Source organism: Notothenia rossii, assembly GCF_949606895.1.
Source record: "Notothenia rossii genome assembly, chromosome: 11".
NCBI lineage: Eukaryota > Metazoa > Chordata > Actinopteri > Perciformes > Nototheniidae > Notothenia > Notothenia rossii.
This window is the reverse complement of record NC_136910.1, coordinates 48,112,879-48,137,535: the sequence shown is the minus strand read 5'-3', so window position 1 is coordinate 48,137,535 and position 24,657 is coordinate 48,112,879. Positions and strand designations below refer to the sequence as shown.

Here is a 24,657-nt window from a genome sequence, read left to right as displayed (position 1 = left end):
GGAGAGTTCTTCATTTTAATGATGCAGACCTCCCGGCATGGACGTTTTTCTCACTTTAAGACAGCATTGACAATCAAGACCTAGTTATGTTGTGATGGTTTAATTAAATTCAGTACCTGTGCAGTTCTTATTGAAAATAAGGATATTAAAAACATGTTAATGTTCAATTAAAAAGTACAATTTGATTACATGCTCATTACAGTTTCAGGAGCAAATAACTGTTAAATACCTTCGATTGTTAATTGGAACAATTTGATTTGGTTTAGGCGGTAGCATAGACAAACTGCTGATTTGTGACCCGTCACTCTGAATCAGCCCCCGGAGAGCAGGATGTCTCCCGTTGGCCCCCAAGTCACACCAGTTAATTAACACCACTCGAGTGTGTCAAGAGGAGGGAAAGAAAAATGTACACTCTCAGTGGTGTCCCCCGGTATGCAAGGCGGGACAAAGGGGGAGCCACCGCGGAATAACAATGGATTCATTGTAAACTAACATGATAAATTACAAGGTCTTGAAAAGATGCAATGAAGAGCACAAAGTAGTTTAACACATTCAAATGAAAGAGATACTAATATGTTTGTGCTTGTGATGCAGAATAGAAAACAGAAGAATAAACAATCAAGCCGGAGGGTAATAGCATGCAGGTTTGTTCTTTTAAACCTTATTTGACCATCTTCAAACTGATTAATTATACATCCATCTGTGCCCGTCATTGTTTGCTACAGTTTAAAGTTGTTCACATAGCTCAAATGTCTAAAGCCAAATTGTTCTGGATCTACCCAGATGTAAGCCCTTACTGTGAGAGATGTAAAATAAACAAGGCTTCCCTCCTAGCCTAGATAAATATTGCAAGGACATTTTCCATACCAAAACCTGGACCCTAACGCTCTCGTTGCACTCTTTGGCACCACTGCAGAGGATGATACATGCCTGACTCCAACCAAGGCTCCACTACTCAGTCTGTGGCTCAAGTAGTAGGTTCATTAAGGTATGGTAGGGGGGGCAAACTCAATTTCATAGCAGGCCACATCAGCATTATGGTTGCCCTCAAAGGGGCAACTTTAAGACTATTTAAACATACATATATAAATATATAAAATAATGTTTTATATTACAATATTGCCTCTGCATTGGAGTATCATTGGTTTTGGTAATATGTCTGAGAGCAGAAGTCTAGGGCAAATATTTCCAAGCAAATATTCAAGAATTATTATTCTTATCACTATTATTCATATATCAACATTACTACCACTATATGTATTTATTTTATTTTTGTTACCTTTTCCATTAAATTGTATATTGTCAGACTACCAGCTACTCTCTTTTTTGTTTTACTCCAGAAAATGTCCTTTGCCCATGTACATGTTTTTCAGGTCTGTTCTTGGGGCTGGGGAAGGGATACATGTGTAGATGTGTGATATTTAATGGTTGTCTTAAAAACTAATATTCCTTTGGAAACCTTATTTTACCGTAAAAACGTGAATATTCATCAGTAGCCTCTTGCTTGATTAACATCCCTGAAAAGAGGAGTGTATATACAGTATATAAAACTCTGCCAGCCAATCTGTCCATATAGCCGCTCAGTGTGGTGTGGTTGACGTGAGGTGATTTGCATTCCTGATGAACAGCAGTGACCGTTACAAGAGCAAGAACATCAGAGAGATGGAGAGCGGCTCCCAGTTGGTGTCAGCAAGCTGTCATGTTGCCCTCATCTGTCAGCAAGGCCGGGCTCCTTTTCAATAACACTAAATAATTACACACTCACACCCGCACAGCAGCAACGCTCAGTACTCGAAAACAGTCGGTATGCGTACAAAGTCATTGATATTCTTTTATTTTCCTACAAAAATATTTTACATTAGAAAACACACCTTGAAATATACACAGTCCCCAGCGGCTTTGAAGTAACCATGGGGACGTCTCAACTCAAATATATCTGTGTCTATATTTAAATTGTAGGTAAATATATCAGCAAGAATAAATCCAGTTGCTATCCGGTGAGGTTTGCTAATGACGTTTCTGAGATGGAGCTTTGATTGATGAGAGAAACTAAATCTGACTGAAGCAAGATGGAATCACAATCCGTCTATATTTATAAAAAAATACAACAAAACTAATGCTGCCTCTGTGGTGGCAGGGAATGCTTCTGATGGATGAGCAGTGGTTCATCAAAGAGCGTGGTAGAACAGGTAAGGGAGTTAAGCTAGGATAATTGCGTGAAGCGACACTAAGAAACTCCATTTTAACATTCTGTCTTATCCAGAGTCTACATTTGTCCTACGCTGCCCTTTTTTTCTTCGTGTTGCTGTACTCGATGGTATTCCCCTATCTACCTGTGTACAGTATGCTATCCATCTACCTGTCGACATCCCAGCATGCCATTTATTTTCTCTTCCTGACAAACCCCCGTGGGATCATTAACTTGTAAACTATCTCCACTGCATTTCTGGGTACTTTTCACCTGTCAGTCACCCATCCAAATATATTTTCATTATCCCCGATGTCATTTTTTTTACCCTGGTTTGAGCTTTGCAGGCAGTTTTGTCCTGTCAAGCTGAGTTAAAGTACTGTGTATTTCTCCCTATAGGGGTTGGGCATGGTGAGAACTGTAACATTACCTGTAACCGACCTAAAAATGATTATTTGATTGGTAAAAAAATGTTAAAAGGCCGTAAACAGCCTGGCAGAAAGTTCTACTGGCCAGTGAGTATTTAAAGAAATGGTTTGAAATGTCTTTTTTGGAGTTACATGAGGAAATATGTGAAATGTTCACATATGTAAGGTATATATAAGGCTACAGCGAGGACCTGGTTAGCTTAGCTTAGCATAGAGACTGATAGCAGGAAACAAACTAGCATGGCTTAGCCTTTAGCTTATTTGTTTCTTCACTGATTTAAGCATTATTGCTAAGATAAGCTAACCATCTACGAGATAGCTAAATATGAACCTGACAGACGTGAGACTAGAATGGATATTTTCTTCTAACTAAATAATAAGAATAATACATTTCCCCAAATTGTCCAACTATTCCTGAAAGGTAAACTTTTAAATATCTCCACTGTCCACCTTTTACCATCTCAGGATACTCTTCAACTGTTTGAAATCCACATCCCAGGTAGCCATTCAATAGTGCTGTAAACTTGCTTTACATGAAAACAGTCATTCTGAACGATCCTATTGGATTAGCTTCCTTGCGATGATGCAACAGCCATTTAAGAATAAAATAAGAGTGGTTCTGTGTAACTAAAGTTGTTTACCACGGTATTAGCATTGTCACTGTCAGTGGATTGATGTCTACTAGATAGGCTATAGTATGATTATATGATAACTGTATGTAGCCTACTACCCATACCGAAAGGCGCTTTAAATGACCATCAAATAGCATGTGAAATAAATAACAGCGAAAATAATACCAAAACCTACCAATTGATATTTATAAATTCCAGTTTGTATTCAGAATGAGTCCCGACTGGCCCTCCACCAAACCGACTGTTTTTTTGCACCCAGCTCAGGAACCTCGTCCCATGCTTTGGCATCATAGCAGTTCAGAGCGGAGGGCCAGCGAGAGCGTCCAGAGGGGGGGCAGCAGCCACAGGGGGGAGGGGGAGGGGCGGGCGCCTAAAGGGGAGGCGGAGTCCGAGGTGCAGGAACACACCTCGAACCCGTTCTCCGCGTGGTCCGGCTGATGCTGCACGTTGAGTCTCGTCTCCGTGTCCGGAGAGTCTGCCTGCATCTCGGTGCACAGCAGCCAGTCTTTGGCGATGGAGCGGGGGTATCCTGCCTCCGCCTCCATGTCGCTGCTCGGCACTTTCCAGTACTCCTTCCCCTTGAAGAAATAGGACGAGCCTTCAGAGAGAAAGGCACAGTGTTGGAATTAGTCTGTGTTTTGGTGTTATCTTGTTGGTGATTGGCTAATGGTTACACAAGCCAAAAAACCGTTATGACATCATAAAGTGGCCAAAATCTGATCAGCTCATTTTCAGACAGGTTTTTATACAAATGGATCAGGACAAAAAGAGAGAGAATCTTTTTTCCTGAAACTTTCAGAATCTCTTTACACAGAGGGGACACATGTTTATGTATATTAAAGACATGAAAAAGTGGAATTTGCATAATAGGGGACCTTTAAAATGCAGAAAACAAATATATTAGCAAGATAATTGAGAAAAACCAATGTATAACAAATACAATGGATGTTCTCTAGCTGCTTCCTATATCCTATTATTGCAACAGAGTAACAGTTCTCTCCTGCTTGCAGCATATTTCCTATTCATCTCTTCAACCTGTGCTTTCTCAAAGACCTCTTTCGGTACATAACACTGTTCTCACTCACTGTTCACGACCAGCTGTCTCCACCACGTCTCCCCTCTTCCCTGTATCTCATTGTTCCCTTTATCCTAGGCTTATGAAAGCAGCTTAACAGCAGGTAAAGGCTTTGATATTCGTCCATGCTCCCTCACAAAGGTGTGTTTATATGTGAAATTGCTTGTTTATATACATGCATTTGTGTGTCTTTTCATATAATTGGGTATTTTATTGGGACTGTCCTCTCTTTCTATGTTGGCCTGTTCTCACACTCACACACATCAAAGAGCTTGGAGCAGGACCTCTGTGGCTGGCAAAAGCTTACACAGACACAACACAGACCTCTAAACACCTGACCGGAAAAAAAAGAGCCTCCACACGTTGAGCTGGGAGTCGCTGCAGGGGAAAGGCGGTGTTGCCTGTCTGAGTAGTCTGAAATAAGGCCTGAGTACCTCCTGCTAATTACATGTTTTTGCGCCAATTCTAAAGACCTACAAGTGTTTTATCTAAGCCTACTCTGTACAGCCAACTGGTGGAAACACTTCTTGGAGGGGATTTGCTTTCTAAGACTCTGTTGAAAGTAAACACTATTAACTCCCAGGGGAAAACAATATGTCCTCAGCATCTGACCTATTGTAATTGCTTTGGAACAGCAGGTAACCTTTCTCGATGCAGCAGTAGGGGACGGACTCCAGATCTAACATCCTTGTCGAGTCAAAGGAAATGCCACAGACGAGTCAATATGTTCACTTTACTGTCAAGTCATAAAATTGAATTAATACCCGCTAATCATAGAGTTATATCACAACATGTTTTTTTACCATTTTCGGTCTCAGGTAAAGTACATTTGCCCATAACAAGCCTAATAACCTCTGTAACTTTAATCCATTATAGAAGGGGACACAAATAAAGTTGCATGTGTTGCATTCAGATGCCAAGGACCTCAATTATAATGTGTGGATCGACAGCTAGTTCATGTCAAAGTCTTAATGTAGAGCAGGGGTGCCCACACTTTTTCAGCTTGGGAGCTACTTTTAAAATGACCAAGCCCAAAAGATCTACCTACAGGGCCGCCCCTGCCCAATCTGTGTCGCGAGCGCGAGGGGGGGGGGGGGGGGAGGGTGCTATTGGAGTAAATAAAGCACATAATAGTGCGCCACATTTGCGCTTCAGATGAGGAGGTGAGGCCCCCTCGAAACTGCATGAACCTGTATGGCACAATACAACTCAGACTGGCTTACCTGTATGTCAATCAAGTGGCAAATGCCATAGTAAGGATGGATTATAGGCTAACTTATAATTAAAAAAAAAAAATATATATATTTTTTTTTTTCCATGCCATGCGATCTACCCACACTACCTTTGCGATCGACCGGTCGATCGCGATCGACGTAATGGGCACCCCTGATGTAGAGTATGTCTTTTCTGTTGCTCTTAATCAAAACAACAACAAAAGACGGACTTTAATCACTTCATAACGTCGCTTGTGATAATGGGAGATGTTATCTTTACTGTTAAAGTGTGGTATATATAACAACTTATGTTTATGTATGCACCACATACACCGAACCAAATTCCTTGTGTGAACCTACTGGGTAATAAAGCTGACTCAGGTTTACAGAACATGTGTAATTTATCCACACACAATGAAGCTAAATTGATTTTCTTTGTATTCTCAAAGCATTTCAAAATTGGTGTGAAAATAGCCTTGGTGTGCATTACTGTTAATTTATTTCATTGACAGTATAAAAGCTGCCTTATTTATTAACTTCATATTTCGTGACTCATTAAGTCTAATATTATTACCCTCCACAGGTCATACCGTAATTAAATCAGGCTTTCTCCCAGTGAGTCTAAATATCACAGTTTTATTGATTGTTGTTGAAGTTTAAATGTGAGAGAAACCCTCAATTAAAACTTTCAAAAATATGTTTTAAATGAAAAGTGGAAGATAAATGGTTGTTTACTTTATTTTCTATGTATTTATTGCAATTCATGTTTCAGCACTTAATAATCACTCCCCATAATGGGTAATGTCATGCTAATGCTCCGGCACATTTTCACTCGCACGTTTACGCTTAGGCTTTAAAGAAACCATTATAGGCATTGTATAGGAATTAAAGGACAGGCATGCTTTACAGGAACAGATGCACATAGTGGGTAAAGATTACTGACATGGCAGATTAAGGCGTGACATGCTCCAATAATGATCACATTACCCCACCTCTTCCTATAAAGCTAGCCAGAGAACGAAGGAGTTCAGAGAGAGAGGGGAGGGGGGGGGGGGGGGGGCGATGACACATGGATCAACACACACACTAATTAAATGATATAAACGAAATAAGCGTATGAGCTAATGCATTTAATTGGTGTTTCAGTTGTTAAATGGTTGAGTGTGAATGTCACCTTGAGCTTTCTGTTAGGTTGTGAGTACCTTTTATATTGACCTTGTGTTATGACACTATATTTGTATGGAGGTAATTACAAAAGACATAACTTCAATGTACAAACTGACCTTTAAGAAAATGCTATGCGTGTTTCTGTTACTCGATTGAACTCCTTGCTCCTAACCACTTCAGCTTGTTACTTTGAACAAAGGCATGTGCGTCACAGCTGAGATCTGATATTTATATCCTGCTGATGTACTCCTCCTACGTCAGTAACTAGGCTGCAAATGTAGTGCTTTCAATAGGTCACATAGTGGCTTGACCCAAATAACATTCATACTCTTCACGCTTTGTTAACAAGTGTCGATACGTGATAAGTGTTGATCATTAATATTGAGATAGAGGAAAGTCTACACATTTTTTTCCGCAAACTTAAAACCCACCTGTTTCGACTACACCTTGTCCTTGAACAACAAATACATAATAAATTCAATGAGATTAAAGACTCACTTCTTAGGTAATTTTTAAAATGCTTTGGCTAATCAAATGTAATATATCTGCAGGATTCTTGCTTTTTTTAGTTTCTATGTGCATGGTTGATTGCACTTATTGTAGGTCGCTTAGCTAAATGAAAGGTAATGTAATGTAATAATTGCCTGATTCATATTTAAAAAGTCATCAGTTTTTACTTTTTCAAGGTACATTTACTCGCTGTATCAGTAATAGACCATATGTGATAAAGGACATGAGCCAATTTGCAACACTCATGTCTCCCGTATGTTACGGTCAGAATTTAACAATCATGTGCGATACAGCTTTATAATATATGAACAGAACGCAGGGCCTGTGCTGCCAGAGTGAGACATTTCTCATGCGTGAGCACTCAGCCACAACAGATTAGTAGGGCACTCTCAGAAAGATAGTAGTGTTGGTCGGTCGTAGTCACTGAGAGCCACAATCGGCCGCAAAACAGCAAAACAGCATGCTCTCCCGTGTGAGGAGGACGGTGCTCACATTTTGAAGTTTAACAAACAGTTCAGGCTTTAAGTGGAGATAAGCACAGACCACTTGTGAGCCTGATAAAACACCTGTTATTCCCAGCTACGCTAAGAAGGAGTAAATGCAAACGCTGATCGCAGCACAGAGAGGATGAGAAAAGTTTGCAACTGAACTACTAAAAAGGGATTTAAAGTACTGCCATATGGTTGCACTATAATAGTTCCAGCATCATTTGTATTTAGCATTTTTTTTTCCACTTAAAACAAATGATCATTTCAATTGAATGATTATGTTTGGCTCTGGGAAATGCTTCTTTCTATTTGTTATGTAGGCCAACCAAACACAGACACTAACACACACCCATACACAACACAAATCTACTAAATACAGCTTGTTTGCAAAGTCATGTACTGAGTCTAGCTTTTTCAGCATAATTAGGTTTTTTAATAATAATAATAAAAAAAATTGGAGGTTAAAAGCAGAACTGGAATCTTCACTAATATATGATACATATATACAGTATTTTGTTAGTGTTAGCAAAGTTATATATTTCCATAAAAGAGGGGAACTACCAGAGACTGGTGATACTGTGGGTTTTGTGACACCTTTCGCATTACAAATAATCATTTGTAAAATGTACAAGACAGTGTACACACCAAAATGCTTTTTATGAATCATTTCCCATTTAGTGTTACAACAGCATAATGGGAAAACAGATTCATTCTTACAATTTAAATGATGTACATACTAATAGTGACTGCGTCCTCACACATTGAGGCAACCCTAGTTCCTGTAAACCTTCCTTCACTTGAACCCGAACCTCACTCTCCAGCTCAGCACCGCCCTCTTGTGCGACATTCCCTTAATTACAGCAACTAAGACGTAATGCAATGGACATGTTAAAACTTCTATGAAAATACATGAACATTAATGTATTTTAAATAGTGACCTTTTTCTTAACAGATACTTTTGTTACGCACTTGCATTTGAAATAGTCGGATGTGTAAAAATACATGTATATATAAATACATTTCTGCATGAGTAAATGATAGATAGCGCTAAATTGAGTGAACAAGTAAAAATGACACGAGTTTGAATAGTTCAAATTAGGGATTGCATACTGTATGTGCATGGTTGATAGGAGGGCTGATAGGGATTGGTGCAGGGAAATAGTGTAAGTAAACTGAGGCAGATAGTGGGAGGACGGATGCACTGAAAACATACACAATCTGTGAAATGCAAGGCTGCTCAATATGGGCGTTATCTTTCATTGGCTTCATTCTTACTGTGATGCCTTGCTGGCCTTTTAGATAAGCTGACTGCTCTATTGACAAACTTTGGTCATAGACGATGATTGCCTTTAGGTTCATTCAGGTGAAACCTTCTCTATTAGACTTCCTGCTAGGATTAGACCAGAATCTTGTAATCCAAGTTTAATGCTTTTGACAGACTCCACTGACCTCATTGTTGCAGCATGGTCTAATAAGGAGAGACTGGCTTGTGGATTCATAACAGCCATCGTGTTTGCCGTGTAAAGGTCAAGGCTGTTGTTGGCAAACCGAGATGCCAGTTCTACACCCTCCTTCTGGTAGACTGACTCAGGGTTTGTAATCTAAAAAGTTTGTTGTCTGGAAACTTGTTCCCTAAAGGCCAAAGAAGAACCTTACATTTTCCATAACCACAGCTCCATTGTTATGGGTCATCGGTTATTAGTTATTGTGTACACATCATATTTGCCAAGAGCCTTGGAGAGTTTTTGTTTGGACGTGTGTTTATTTGCATGTCAAAATACTTCCCTAATGAGTTTATTTCTTAAATAATCATAACACGTTAGCTTTGGGTTTAATAAGGTCATGAATATAAATATTTAAGCTCAGAAAATGTACAACAAGTCTTTCTTTGTAGCCATTAAAAGTGGAGGTGCCAGTTATGGCAGAGGGCCCAAATGATGTCCATGTTGCACACCAACAGTTTTAATAAGCACATTTAAAAAAAAAGTACCTCCAATATAAAGTTAAAATTGAGAGAGGGACGGTACCGTTCCATACCTTTTCAAAGTTCCCTTTAGAGCTATATAAGACTTTATAGACTTGTGTTCCCATTTAGAGTCATTTTCCACTGACGAGGAAAATGTCTGTTTGTGGTTGGTTCCAAAACTAATAAAACAATTTAGGTTGTGAGCATGAACATCTGAACTGTGTGGCATTCAATGCCATGTTTACTCTTTTTACTAAAGATTATTTTGGCTACTCACCATCAGACCACCTTATGGCGTCGTCCAGTTGTGGCGGCAGCCCCTTCCAGAGCGAGCTGTCTTTAGGGTATCCCAGGTCCATTCGTCTCAGGTGGTCATCGTAGCGCCAGTACAGGTTGTCCTTGAAGAAGTAGGTTTTCTCGTTGTGTAGCCAAACAAAGGCTGCATCTATTACTTCCAAGGGTAGGCCAAAGTCACTGATTGAACGAGGGTAGCCCTCCTCTACGTTATTATCCTTAAATACCCAGTACTTTAGACCTGAAGAGGGTGGACACAGGTCAACATGTAAAGGAGAAATACTATCTTTATAATTTGGAATGTATTTACAAAGTTGTATAGCCTAGTCAGTCAACTAAAACCACGGACAAATAGAAGAAGTTGATACCAGATAGAGCTATTTACCTTTGAAAAAAACTATTTTATGGTCCCCAGGTCTCTCATACACAGCATCCACACTGTCCAAATTTTGGGGGAGGCCCCTCCAGAAGCGATGGATCTGAGCAGGGCGCAGGGACACCAGGTGCTTCTCTCTTGTTAGTCGCCAGAAGTACTTTCCTATAACAGATGGGGACAGGTTAGAGCTTGGTTCTTCTTCCCAATATCCAGTGGGAGTCTATTAACAGAAAAAATGTGTTAAGTTAGGACACAGTGTGCTGTGTCTGCAGTATCTTACACATTCCTTTACCTCCTTCACATCCACAGGGCAAAAGAAGAACTGAATCTTCAATAATTACTTTTGAAAATAGTATTGGTAAAGAATGCATTTGGTTTAACTAATTAAAGGAACAGGAACCTTAGCCAAAATTAATTCTGAAGCGTTACATTTTAGGAGATCATTTACAATATAATGTGTTCTGGCTAATAAAAGCTCTCTTACCACTCCTGCCAATCAGCTAAATGGATCAATATTCAGCTCTGCAGATAACAAGTATGCACCAAACAAAAGCTTGAGCCCTTAAGGGCCTGCAGAATATATGACAGTACAGCTGTGATTGGGGCCCTGGGAGCCACACATGAGTGTGCTCTCTATCGATCGCTGGAGCCGCTACTCTGTCCAGCCCACAGACTCTACCACTTTATCTCCTCCACGTTCACCTCCTTTTCTCTCTTCCCTCTCTATGTCACTTTCTATTCATCTGTCTGTCCATCAGTGTCCCTTGTCTGCTCTTTCCTTTTAAGCCTGAATACCTTTAAAAAAGAAGGCCTCCCCTCGAATTTGGGCCACCGCATCGAAGTGGCTGGTACATCTGTCTGGGGCATCTTGTGTCAGCCTGGGAGAGGAAAGTAATGCAACAAAAACAAGGACATTACATTAAATATCATCAATCTAAACTTTGAGTGTTTGAGGCTATATATACACACCTACCTGTTTTAACCGTTAAATGGGCAATCACATGTTAATATTTTGAAAAATTAATTGATTACTATTGTCAACATTACACCTATATTACACTGCTATTACACCAATATCACAGATTACAACCCTATATCCCCCTATTAATAATAATAATAATAATAATAATAATAATACATGGGACTTTTATAGCGCTTTTCATGAAACTCAAAGACGCTTTGACAGAGAATTAAGAAAAGACAACAAAAAAAAGACAAAGAAATACAAAAAGAGATAAACAAAACAGAAAATAGGGGGGAAGGGGGGTGGTCAGTGGTTGAATGCAGTTTTGAACAGGTGGGTCTTGAGTGATGTTTTGAATGCTGTGAGGGAGGAAGAATCTCTGATGGATTGGGGTAGTATATTCCTATATATCCTATCTTATCTCACTCGAATTAAACCCTTACTATACCCATGTTACACTATTATTACACCCACAATTACACTTTTACTGCACCAATTTTACACGGTTATCACACCCACATTTCACATCAACACAGCCCATTACACCCATGTTACACATGGACACAGCCTGTCAAATGACTATCACCCAGGCCAAGAAGTCTTTTAAGGGTTACAACATAATAAAAGTGCACTTATTGTAAGGTATGCAGTTTGTTTGCATACATAAACAAATATGGTAATTGCAAAGCCGAGAGAGTTTGAATGTATACATGCATGTCCACGTGTTTCCTTCAATTAATCAGTCTGAAAATTAGGGTGAAATGCCATCGCGCTGACACGCTGAGGTCCCCCAGTGCATTTATCCGCTGGGCTAATAAGTGATTTAAAGCACCGACGTGGTTGGCCTCCCAATGATGAAGCCATTAGCACCACAGGGCCGCCACTGTGAGTGGGAGTCAGCTAGACTCTGCATTATTAACAAAGACCTCCATTCAGAGCTCTATTAACACCACATCGCTGCTTAGTCAACATTTGTGACCCATTTCAAGGATAACCCAGCTATAATGCACATTATGAACATATGGAGGAGGTAAAACACATTAGTATTGAGGGCAGTGGAAGGCTGGCACCATTAAAGGAAAATAGGCTTTTTTTATATTTGTATTTTTAGAACTGCTGTCTTTAAATGAGAGTGTTTATGGAGGATATCACACGTTTGTTGTTGTTGGTGTAGTTTGAAAGTTTGATTGCTCCCTAAGCAAGCTGCCCTCTCTTGATCCACTCTTTAAAACAAACTAACTTTCAGAGTACAATTACTTAACTCACTTGAAAGACATCCAGCCTTTGTTTAAGCTTGATAATAATTAACATGTCCAAATATAGAAAGTTAGTACATTGCCAAGGTAACTCAAAATCATTTTGATTTGTTGTTTAGTGCATAACCGTTTTAGAAATGTGCTAGATATTGTTTTGACAGTGAAGTTGATTTATTCAGACAGTCCCAGCTATAATAATAAAGATAATACTTTTAATAAATTTCCTAGGTGAGAGGAGATAGTGTAGTATGATGGCCTGGCACCTGAATGTGGAAAATGATTTAAAATTGCAAACAAGAGACTCTTAGCTGAATCCAGGTCATCACTCTAAATGTGCTTATGGTTCATGTTCTGTGTAGTCTGACAGGCTCCACTGCTGGGAATGTGGGTCAGTCCAAGCCTTTACAGAGGTACACAGTGAGATATCTTGTACACTGTAAACATCTGAAACAATTGTAATTACATTTTGTATAGATGCTTATGGTCTAAAGCTGTTGAATTCAAAAGGACCCCATCACCTTTCCTATAGTGCCACCTACACCTGAAGTCGTCAACTGGACCGTCGATTGCTCCAACTGTCAATCCAACAGTCAATGTTGACGATAACGTTTTTGTATCTACTGTTGGGTGATGGATTGATGGATGTTTGACAACAAGGAGGGGTGGAGTTCGTTGTGTATCGCTAAAAAGAAACCAGATGTTCTACTTACAGGAGAGTGGACCTGTTTTCAGGGAGGTCCAGCAGGACAGGGGGTTCAGCCGTCTGGGAGGGGTTGCCTGGTCGGTTTGTGTGGGACACCGAGTCTCTGACCCCTAGGGAGGATAGGTGATTAAAGACTATGTTAAACACAAGGCAATTTATTTAAATGTAGCTTTGCAAACTTGTGAGGGTATTTTGGAAAATTCTGCATTATCACAGACACTGTAAAAAGGTTAAAGTTCTAATAGGAAAAAAAAGGATAGCATTCAGGCCAAACAAACTGTAGTAGCTAATGTGGTAGCCAAGCCCTAAAGCATATACTGTTTTATAGGCTATCTACCCTAAATGGGACCGTCATTTACATAATGAACATCATACTGTATGGAAGATGACTTGAAACAAACAAAACTTGCCAGGATAATGTTTGCTTCGGGCATGAATCAAGTGAGAAGTAGGGTAATTTTTAAGTGCCCCCTACTGGCTATTACAGAGAATACAAGTTTAAAGCACTTAACCCTTGGCTTTTCTTTTCAGACTGTGAAATTCCTGCTCTGGGCTTTGTCTTAGTGTCTGTTCTGTGGTTTAATTTAATTTATCTCCGTCTTTCACAGTCCTGGCCTTCAGCGTTGCTTGGTGCACTTCATTCTCGTCTTCATGGTCATTAGTCTCTCTCCCGCACACACTGCTGCTCTCTATATCAGTCAATGATGTGATAAGGTCATATGCCACAAAAAAAGGTCCAATTAACTCAATCTGTGTTTTCATTCATCTATAACCTTGCTCCACAGAGCAATTGCTCTTCCTCTCTTTGACACACACACACACACACACACACACACACACACACACACACACACACACACACACACACACACACACACACACACACACACACACACACACACACACACACACACACACACACACACACACACACACACACACACACACACACACACACACACACACACACACACACACACACACACACACACACACACACACACACACACACACACACACACACACACACACACACAGCAGCAGCAGCAGCATTTGGATGTTCCCTCGTACCGTAGAGCTGCCAGACGCGGACCTTGTCTTCATACGGTAGGTCGTATTTCAGAGGGTCTCCTACAGGACCCTGGTAGTACGGTCTCATGATGGACTCTATGGCTGAGGTGTGGACCAGGCCGATGGCGTGACCAAACTCATGGACTGCAACCGCGAACAGATCCATCCCATGAGTGTCTGACGGAGAGGGAGAGAAACATGAGGGACACAGAAATCATTGTCAGGTAATCAATAATCACTTTTGAATGAAAAGGTTGCATCTCAGCTTAGAGAGATCACTTTGCTGCTTAAAGTTTGTGACTTTTGTAGAACCAATACAGCCCCTGCTTGTGCGTTTATCCCTTTCATGAGAGAAGTCCATAGGTTGCAAGTTAAGAGGCGTGACAGACGGCTCTGGTGGCTGCGAGTGCTGTTAGGCATGTGGCGCAGTGAGATAACTATGGTAATACTGTCTGAGCCTTTGGGCTGCCAATCAAAACCTGAGTGCGGAAAGACACCTAAAGAGGCTGCAGGCTATTAAAGCACATTTCCCTCGATGTGCAACTAAAAAAGAAAAAAGGGAAAGCCTCTCGAAAACTACTTGTCTGGCTCTACTAAGCAAGACAAAACCTGGGTTTCAAGAGATTCACATTTGCTAAATATGTGAGAGCTAGCGTGTCGAGCCAAGCTAGCTTAGGGTTCCTTGGTGGCTCGGCTGAAGTCTGCGTTCAGTTAACCTTGTGCTGGCCTCGACTTGGGAACATCTGAGTGCTGTGCTCTGTTGGAAGACAAAAGGACAATTGGAGACGTGCACTTGTGCTTACAACACCTGGGAAATTCGGAAACCAAATGCCAACTCTAATCTACGGGAGCACATGGCGCGGAGAGGGAAGGTGGATCAAAGGACGGATTGAAGGGGGGTGAGAGCAGGGACTCAGAACAAAGTAGGTAGCATGTCATCGTATTTACAGTCGGGTTGACGGGAACGAAAATCGTAATGCCAACGGACAAAGTCAGAGCGGAGAGATTTGGGGGGATGAACGGGACTCATGGAGTCAGACCTTTGTGGCAGAGACACAGAGAGAAGGAACACGAGGGTGAGAGAGAGCTTCAGAGTGAGCAGACAGGAGCAACATCAGAAATGCAACTAAAGGAATAATTCTCAGGGTATCCTTCAGTCAGATATTGCATAACTTTGATGCACAGTAAATATAATTCTGGGGTATCTCTACCTTGGATATAACTTTATCCAGAATGCTACAAACATAGCCTGCAGCACTTGGATTGGGAAGGAAAGAGGCAGACACAACACCAGCCGAGGGCTTACCTTTTGATTTAATGTGAATCCTTGTAGTAGTGACCTTGCGTTACCACTCAAAAATCAATTCAGATACATGTTGCTTTTAACAAAGTCTTAAAGGTCCCATGTCATGCTTTTCCGGTTATTACCCGTCCCCTTGTGTGTTATGAAGGTTTTTATGCATGTAAACGGTCTGCAGAGTCGAAAACCCCCAAAGTACACCCTGTAGCGAGTAAAACTCAGAACACAGAAAAGACCTCCCCAAAACGCCTCGTTGGAGATTTCTCATTTTCCAATGTTTTCTTCCGGGTTATCGCTACGTAGAGATACCCAGAGGCCACACCCTCTGCCAGTCTTTCACGAAAGCTTCCCAAACCTTTCAGCGATTCATGACGGATATGTACAGCTCAGGGCACTGAAGAACGATGCTGTTCCTACTTTGTTTGGACCAGCGGGAGATTCGGGTACACAACCTGTAAGTATTCATTGTTGTTTGTGTATTTATGATGTTTAAAACAAACAAGGTATCTACCACAACTGTTTAAATGTGTAAACGTTTTTCGGGCGTTAAAAACCTTTTTCTTACTCAACATCAAGCCACACTTATTGTTTTTACTTCGGCTGTGTGTGTGTGTGTGCTCAGGATGAGTTTCGCTTGTTCTCCTGTATCGCCGACATGGAAGCCTGTCTGCTGCTCGCAGCAGCTCGCAAAAAAAATTGCACAGTATGAATCTATTTTAGTATACCTCAACAATGGAATTATGATTAGTAGAAATGGCCATGACATGGGACCTTTAAAGGAAAATAACGCGTTTAAAGTGATGGGACGAAACTACACATTCATTTTAATGTAGGATGGTGATTCAGCAGTTCCCCCACCAGGATGAGAGAGAGCTTTACCGTCAACATCTGAGCACTCATTAAACCTGAGACACCCATTGATTCTGAGGGTTTAGCATAGTGCAAATGGCCAAGTATATCATTAAGGGGTCTCCATTTTAATGGAAGAGTTCTTAAGGCAGAAGATTTGCTGGTGCGGTCGATCTTTTTTTCTGAGGCTGAAAGTATTTCACAAGCTCCCTCAATTCTGGTAATATCTGCAGCTGCAGTTGACCCACTTATTTCCTTCCTGCATTGGTTACCCTCAAAGAGAGGGCCCCATTACCCATATATACTAGATTATTGAAAAGTACAGTGCAGGCTTGATTTTTATTCCATGCTCAAGCACAGCTCAGACCCAGCGCTTACTGGATAAATCTCAATTTGGACGCAGATCCTGATGTTTCTGAGAGGGAATGAAGCTGAATCCTTGGAAATATAAGAAATAGGGTGTTGAGAAAAGGGTAAAAATGGGCCTACGTGTTTTTAAATATTTACCACATTTTATTGAACTCCATCTAGGTTACAAGAAGTGAAACTAAAATTGTCAGATTGTTGAACTTGTATTTATTTGTTATCGAACATTTCACTTGGAAGTCTGAGAATCCTGACACAAATGTTTACTGAATGGGACATGTTCTACTCGGAAAATCAACTTGGGAAAGAAAACATAATGGTTTTCCAAATAAAATCATTAATTTATTTTCTCATCTACTAGTAAACAGATAGATAATATTCCAGTGTTTCCCCTAGCATTGTCTTGGAGGGGGCGCTGTGCCCCGCCAACGGAGCCCCGCGCCCCCCCTGAAATTCAAGGTGTTTTAAAAAATATATATATATACAACTTCTTTTTTTTTTTTTGGAACCAAATTGCAACTAATCTATATCTACTGTCACTTTTCACATTGAGCTCTTTTATTACATAAACTAAACACTTTCATTTTAAGTTGTGAGTTTAGTGTTTTTGACCCTAAGAAACACTGATGCACTAATCAATAACAATAATCCACAGCTCCTCTCTCTGCTCCAGGGGATTTAAAAAAAATATATATATATATCCCAATGACAGCCTTTTAAGCTACTGAACAGACTGAATGGCTGCTATAATACATGCTCAGTAACAATGATCTACGATAAAATATGAAGGCACATCAGGCTCGAACCCATCAATTGGTAAATTCTGAGGAAGAAGAAAGGATGTGACCTCTTTCTATAACTGACCAGCAGACTCTGGAAGCATAAGGTACAGTATGGTCTAACTGAGAGAAAAGCTCATGCCAACAGATAGAATGAAGATAACATATATATTTAAATAATCGTATAGTAGGTAAAATATATATTTAAGTAATCGTATAGTAGGTAAAATATATATTTAAATAATCGTATAGTAGGAAGTATTACTCAACTGTTTGGTTAAGTATTATAAGAGTAACCAGAAAACTGCCCCAGTGTCAAATTAAAATTGTAAAAAGTTCAATCATCTCTTTAAAGCTGCTCAACATTTTAAAATGAAAGGCTTTCTGAAGATCAATCAAAAATTATGTTTTGATCATACATTGTTTATTTTGGCCATATTCACTATCATTATTTAATGATATTTTATAAAATATTATAAAAAAAGCATCCCATGTCATTTAAGAAACAGAACATTTCAAAACAGAAGCTAACTATATTGAAAAGAAAAGTTAGAATCATAGGTGCATTAGGTCATGTATTGCTAATAGTGCATTCCAAGTGAAATTCATTCAAAAGGAAGAAAATATTTGAAATAGAAACAAGCTACAACCTTGGCTAAGAGGTCAGTCCGGAATTTGTCGTTTTAGTAGACTTTCTTTTAGTATGAAAATGATACATCTCCCAAGGGGCAGGGCTTTCAAAGAGGGAACATCATGTTTTTTTTGGTGTAAAATATGATGTCTTGAAGGCAAGAACAGCAAACAAGGCAGCATCTCTTCACTCTCGCTCCTACAGAAGGTTGTGTTTCAAACCAAGTGACTATCTTTCGTACCACGACCGGAAACCTAATTATTTCCCAAGAACGGATTGATTTTGGAAAGAGAGATAGATTGGGGTCAAGACCAGTTCCCACCTCTGACCCCTCCCTGCGTCCCTGCCCTGCTCCCATTAACCAAACCCCAGATGATTCTGTAAACCATGACAGCATCATGCCAGCGTCCCCTGCCGCAGCTGAGGCTGCAGCGTCCCCTGGCGCTGTGAGCTCTAATTGGAGAAGATTGAGCTGCTGGAACATATGGTTCACAGCTTAACCAGGGCTAAACCAAAAGAATGGAGATGACCACAGGTCCTGGCTGCATCAGAGACTCGCCAGCTGGTGTCGTCAGTGTCATCTACTGTACACCCCCGCGACAAGCTTCAAGCTCCACATCTGGGGAGCAGGACAGCACAGTGAGCCCTGTGACCCCCCAGAGGAGCTTAAATCTCAGCCTGAGGTTTTAGACACAATCATGAACAGAATGTATCATGAAGAATGATCTGTCTAAAATAGGCTGGTACTGCACATATATGAATAGTTTTTCTTGGAATCTGATTAAATAAGTGCATTATCTGCATGGGTTATTATCAGTTGGCTAATTTAGCTTAGTTTAAAAAGGGGAAACAGCAAAGACAGTGTGTCCACAACCCAGCACATCTCAGCACCGTGCCATTGTCTCCAAATCACTGTTTTATTGATTGTCATTAGAGGAGAGTTAGTTGACAAAGTGTAGTGCTATTTCAAGGTCTAATAGGAACACATTCCTTTCAACTTTTTAGAGCCATATATCAAAAGGAATCATGTTGTGGTACAGTGGTCTTGTCTCATTATTTCCACTACAATATCTATAAGAAGTTCAAAGTAGTTGTGGACACCCCATGAGATAATTAAATAATCAGTTGCAATCAATATCAGTAAATAGTATACTTAAATCTTTGATACATTTTTTTTAATTGCTCAAAAAAACAAGGAATGGGTATCAGAGGCGCATTAGAGTAAATGCTTATTTATAGTTGTTGGAAATGAAAGGACGACTTTTATGTTTCCTAATAAGCTTGTGATTACAACCACCACTGCTTAAGCCAGTACTCTGTGTCCTGTGTCTGAAGCCACGGTATGCTATATTCATGGTTCTGACAAATGAAATATTAATTAGAGAATCTGGAGCATGAACAAAGGGTAGAAGCACAGCTTGGCTGCAAAATGCAGTCAGCGTTCTGGTTTCAGATGTAGAAGTTTTGATGAGCATGGAGATGGGAAGTTCAAAAGATTCTCAAATCAGGCTTTCCCCGACACCGACTGTTTCCTTTCATAGCATAGCACTTTGGGACTTTCTAAGAAATGCCTTAGTGAGACATTTCCTGGAATATTCGTCCAAATTGATTCTTCCTTATCATCCTTCCACCCTCCTTTTGATTCTAATGAATGTAATACGTTTAAGTTCCTCACCTGGAGATCTGAAGGTCCAGGCCTCGTCATCGTCAAAGTGTGTATCTCCAGCTGTGAACCTCTCCCCGGGGAAAAATGCGTGTGCCACGGTGCCCCCTGGCCCGTCAAAGGGGTATCCATCGTTGTGGTCGGCCTTAGTGAAGTCTATCTGAATGTCCGCATCGCTGCCGGCCACCTCGTGGAAGTTTAGCGGCGCGATGTCACTCCAGACCTTCAGGGCGTAATACATCAGGGCTCGAACCGTGTCCCTGCCCAGCAAGGCAGAGTCCTTAGGGAAGGTCCTCACTCTGAGAGAAGAAGGGGACACAGGGAATATGTTAAAGAAGGACTCAACAAATAGGGATTATTAGGAGCCGTTTTTCAGATCTCAGGTGTGTTGGGTTTATTTCCCCAGAAAGCCTTGTGGCAGTTCTCGCCTTTTTAATAGATAACATTTCACACCAGAGCGGAATCAGCCAAACCTTTTAGAAGTCTCTTTCAGACACATTAAGGGATGTGACAGTACCAGAAATATTGTTCTCGTTTCTTGATAGCAATTTAATTCCACGGTAAAATTAAAAACACACATAAATCCTATGTAATACAATCCCCTGTTACTGCATTCTTAATACTTGTTCATACTTAAGACAGGTCATAATGGCCAGGTCACATCATGTCGTTGGTCTCGAGCCCTCACAGTACATTTGATAAGTACTCTCAAGCATTCAGAAATTTGGTTTCAACTTTGTAACTTTTTAAGTGCTGTTTAATTTGCTATCCTTAGTTACATTATCCAATCTTAACTGGAAAAACTAAAATATGATAAAGGACTAATAAAATCCTGAATCTCAATCCTTACTGCAAAAAAAACAATTCTTTTGGAAAAGTGTTAAAACAAAAAGACACATTTTCTGACTTTAAGTGCAGCTATGATAACGTGGCCTAAAACACAACACTCTGGCTCATCAAAGCAGCTTTTACTTAGAATAAATGGTTCTTTCTAACTTTCTCTTTTGTTTGTTAAGAAAAAGGTCAAATCAAATATATTAAAGCCATAAACTGTATAGACTGTTTAATGTCATAAATGTCTTATATATAGAAAACACACCAGTAGAACAAATATCAAATCCTCATCTGCACCAGAGCCCAGGCAGGAACTGAACTCCTGTGGCCTTTCCATTACTTTTACACAAACATTCATTTATTGCTGTAGAAATGAGACTCGTACCCAGTCGCGGACAGCTGCTTTAACACAGCTCTGATGTGATAACTTCTTTATTCCTTGGTGCTAAATAACTGCGGCTGCTGCTGCTGCTGCAGATCATTACAGATTTACATCGTTATGCTGATGACACCACAGGATTTAACCAGCAATAAAACACTATTAGACCTCAGCCTTCTCAGTAGTTTAACAGGCTGCTAATGTACAAAGCAAGGTGTTGCATGTCCAAAACAAAAAGGGGTCATTTCCTATCAACAAGATCAAATGAACAGCTGCCAACCTGACCGAACAACTTTAGCAAACAAGCCCTATTTAGTGCACAAAGTCTGCCAAAATTCCTCTTTATGTTCCAGGTCACCCTGAACTCCACCTGACAATATGTTTGATTTTACTTTAAGCTCTACTGACATGATACATTTGCATTGAGACCTATTCAGAAGGTTTGTCCACCCATCGATTTTTAATAGAAAAGGATTTCAACGTGTAGTGTATGATAACCTTTGCCACCAGCTCCATTTCAAACCTTTCATCCCCAGATGTGCCGGAGCAGCAGCTGGTCCAATAACTCTGCTTGTAGCTGAGGATAACCGGACCTTTACTGTCAAAGTCAAACCTCTGAACACCTGCCAGAAGAGCTCAGCGAGATCTCCATAATCTTTTGAATCGCTTCTCAAAGCAAGTAAGCTAATTCTGACTTGTTTTATCTTGAGTCAGTTGTGTTCTCTTTCATCACTGCTTGATTGAATTTATAAAAACAGTAATGTAGAGGAGATGTATTGGATTTTAATGATAAAAAGCAAAATGTCACTTCATTGTTATTACGTTCCCTTCTGAGCTAGGGGAACCAGAGGGAAGCAACACAACCAGATTGGAATTGGTATAATTATAAGCGGTTTATTTTAAACAGCTGGTAAACAAAATGGCAGGCAAGCAGCCTGTAACAAAAAAATTACCACAACACCGGTTTACATAACAAACAAGAGGCCACAAGGGCACAAGTTTAAATAGGCAACCAAACTAAGGGAGGACTCTCAAAAGTGAGCCTATTTACACACCTGAAATCACTGAACACTTAACGAAAGAAGGCTGCAAGAAAGCACAGCTAAATAGGGTAACTGAACACACCACTCTAAACACATAAATCAAAACGACACTAAGCACATACGAATTAACCCCTGTTAACAGAATGTATCACAATCAATAAGACCACACAAGTTAAACACAGAACGACGAGCAAATAGCGAGAGGCGTCTGTTCCTCAACAGAGCCGTGTCAGTTGTGCCCAGCCTTTGTACTCCTCCCCAGCAGGTGTGCGCCGGCTGTGCACTGCGATTGGATGACGTCAATCCAATCACCATCTTCAGAGGCGGACCAGGAGATGACAGCCAATGACATCGGGGCAACCACACAGCTCATTTACATATCACACACACACACGCACACAGCTGCAAACAATCCCAGACACATTAACGAGCAGACAGAAACAGCAACCGTAACAATTGTCTTCATTATAATCCGTTCATGGTCATTTTGGTTGCTCGCCAGCCTACATAGTGCCGACATTAGCGTTTATTTTTGTCCTGCTCTTCCTTGCTGTCAACACTTGAGCTGCCGGTTCTCTCGTTACCACGATGTCTTTAACACACCCATTGATGCGAATGAGGTCATTAGTGCAGCTAATTAATGTATTCATTAGCAAATGTGTTTACGTCAACACGTTGTCACTAAACACATGGGCGGGTATTAGCAACGTTAGCTTGAAGCGATAAGGTGGCCGTAGTTTCAAATGGAGCTTTGCATCATTAAGATTTTCATTTCATTTCATTTCAAACCTTTATTTAGACAGATTAGTCCCTTGAGATCATCGATCTCATTTACAAGGGAGACCTGCAAAGATGATAATGTATGCAGCTAGACACTTTAAATACTATTCAGATGAGCGATTCTGTTGAGAGACCTGTGGTGTGCAGTGAGGGGAATTTGTTTATTGTGTTGACTTGCTCACAAAAAGTGTGCCCACACAATCCAATTATTCATCCTTCCCAAATCTCTGAACACTCGCTGCAAACCACAGTTAGCCAAGGTCACTACAAATAGCTCGAACTCCACAGACAATCCACCTGCTTATTAGGCCTAATTCAGACGGGCGAGGGTGGCTCATTATGTACGCCTGTGTGTTTGCGCATGTGTGCGTTGGGGAGAATGTTGATATGAGAAAAGATTGAGAGTCAGAGTGCATGGTTTTGTCACTGTGCGAGTATTTATGTGCATCCATTATGTGGGACAGCCTGCCTGTGTGTATGTTACTGTAGGAAGAAGCGCCAAGGTCAGAACACTCCTGCCTTGCATCGCAGATGAACTGAGGACCACTGGGGAACTGCTTGTGTTTACACGGGATGGACAATGGATGCATAAATAAACCAGATATCATATCCCTGGTGTGCCTCCTTAACATGTGGTTGACCTCAAGGAGCCTGTCTGGGTCCTTGTCAGTTTGTCAATCTTACCTTGGTTTTAACAACCTTAGTGATTATGTTTACATCAAGGAACCGACTGCAGTAAGATCTGGTGTTAATTAAACAGTTTGCCCTGAAGTAAACATCAGTGTATTTTTTATTCATGTTTTAGTTTTCCTCCTGTCTAAGAACTAGGGTTGGACTGAGCAGATAAATTAAAATTGAACATTCATTTATCCTTTTAGTAATAAAATATCTTTGTGGATATTTAGTATACGGCCTTATTTAAAATTGTGGTCAAAAGTCTGGCTGCAAAATCCATCCAATGTATAATCTCAACCTTTGCAGTCTACCTAAAAAAATTGTTTGACCCGAGTAAATACAATTATGTGTTCTGGCTTCCTGAAATCTCCATTAGTTGCCTGGCAACCTCACTGTACATAACAACAATCTAGTAATCCACTCCATCAGGTCAAAAAGTCCGTTTTTGTGCAGTTCAAAAGAACAAGAAATACATATGACTAAGTGAGCATTGGTAATCCCACTCACATTGCATGGTACGATTCTCTAACAGGTTTTAGACGCGCACAAATTAAATAACATTAGGGATGTAACAACGATAACAAAAACTCATGGTACGATAATATCGCGATAAGAAGTCCACGGTACGGTATTTATCGCGATTTTAAATAATAAAGAAAAAATATATAAAAAGTGACAGTAACAGACTGGAAAACCAGTGTTTTTGTACCTACTAGTACTATGGATTATGACGGATATTTTTACGAACCTGTCTGTCAATAGGACGGACAGCGAAAAAGTCTAACGCCACCTCAGTGGGACAGAGAGATATGCTTTGGCCATGGGTGACAGCAGTGGGCCAAACTGTGCATTGTCTCTCAACCACTTCAAAAACAATACAGTTTTTGCCAAGAAGGTGAGGCTTATTGACAGGGCGAGGTGATTGTTGGTACTTGTCAATGTCTCTAGGTATGTACATGTAGCCCTGTGTCCTTTTGTGTTCTGTTGTTTTATGTTCATGTTGTAACCTACTTGCTGCCATGTTGG

The 24,657-nt window shown here is 40.4% G+C and overlaps 1 protein-coding gene across 1 annotated transcript in view; it reads right to left on the bottom strand.

Annotated features, from left to right (window-relative positions):
* Nucleotides 1-1,818: 1,818 nt before the first annotated feature.
* Nucleotides 1,819-24,657, bottom strand: part of LOC307024787 (matrix metalloproteinase-17-like) — an 80,373-nt gene continuing 57,534 nt past the window's right edge. The window contains exons 4-10 of the mRNA XM_079659185.1: nucleotides 19,933-20,219; nucleotides 14,333-14,509; nucleotides 13,269-13,371; nucleotides 11,134-11,216; nucleotides 10,348-10,500; nucleotides 9,946-10,203; nucleotides 1,819-3,846 (exon numbers count right to left, since the gene is read on the bottom strand). Coding sequence (XP_079515311.1) covers nucleotides 3,536-3,846; nucleotides 9,946-10,203; nucleotides 10,348-10,500; nucleotides 11,134-11,216; nucleotides 13,269-13,371; nucleotides 14,333-14,509; nucleotides 19,933-20,219 — 1,372 coding nt within the window. The 3' untranslated portion in view covers nucleotides 1,819-3,535. The remainder of the gene's footprint in view (nucleotides 3,847-9,945; nucleotides 10,204-10,347; nucleotides 10,501-11,133; nucleotides 11,217-13,268; nucleotides 13,372-14,332; nucleotides 14,510-19,932; nucleotides 20,220-24,657) is intronic.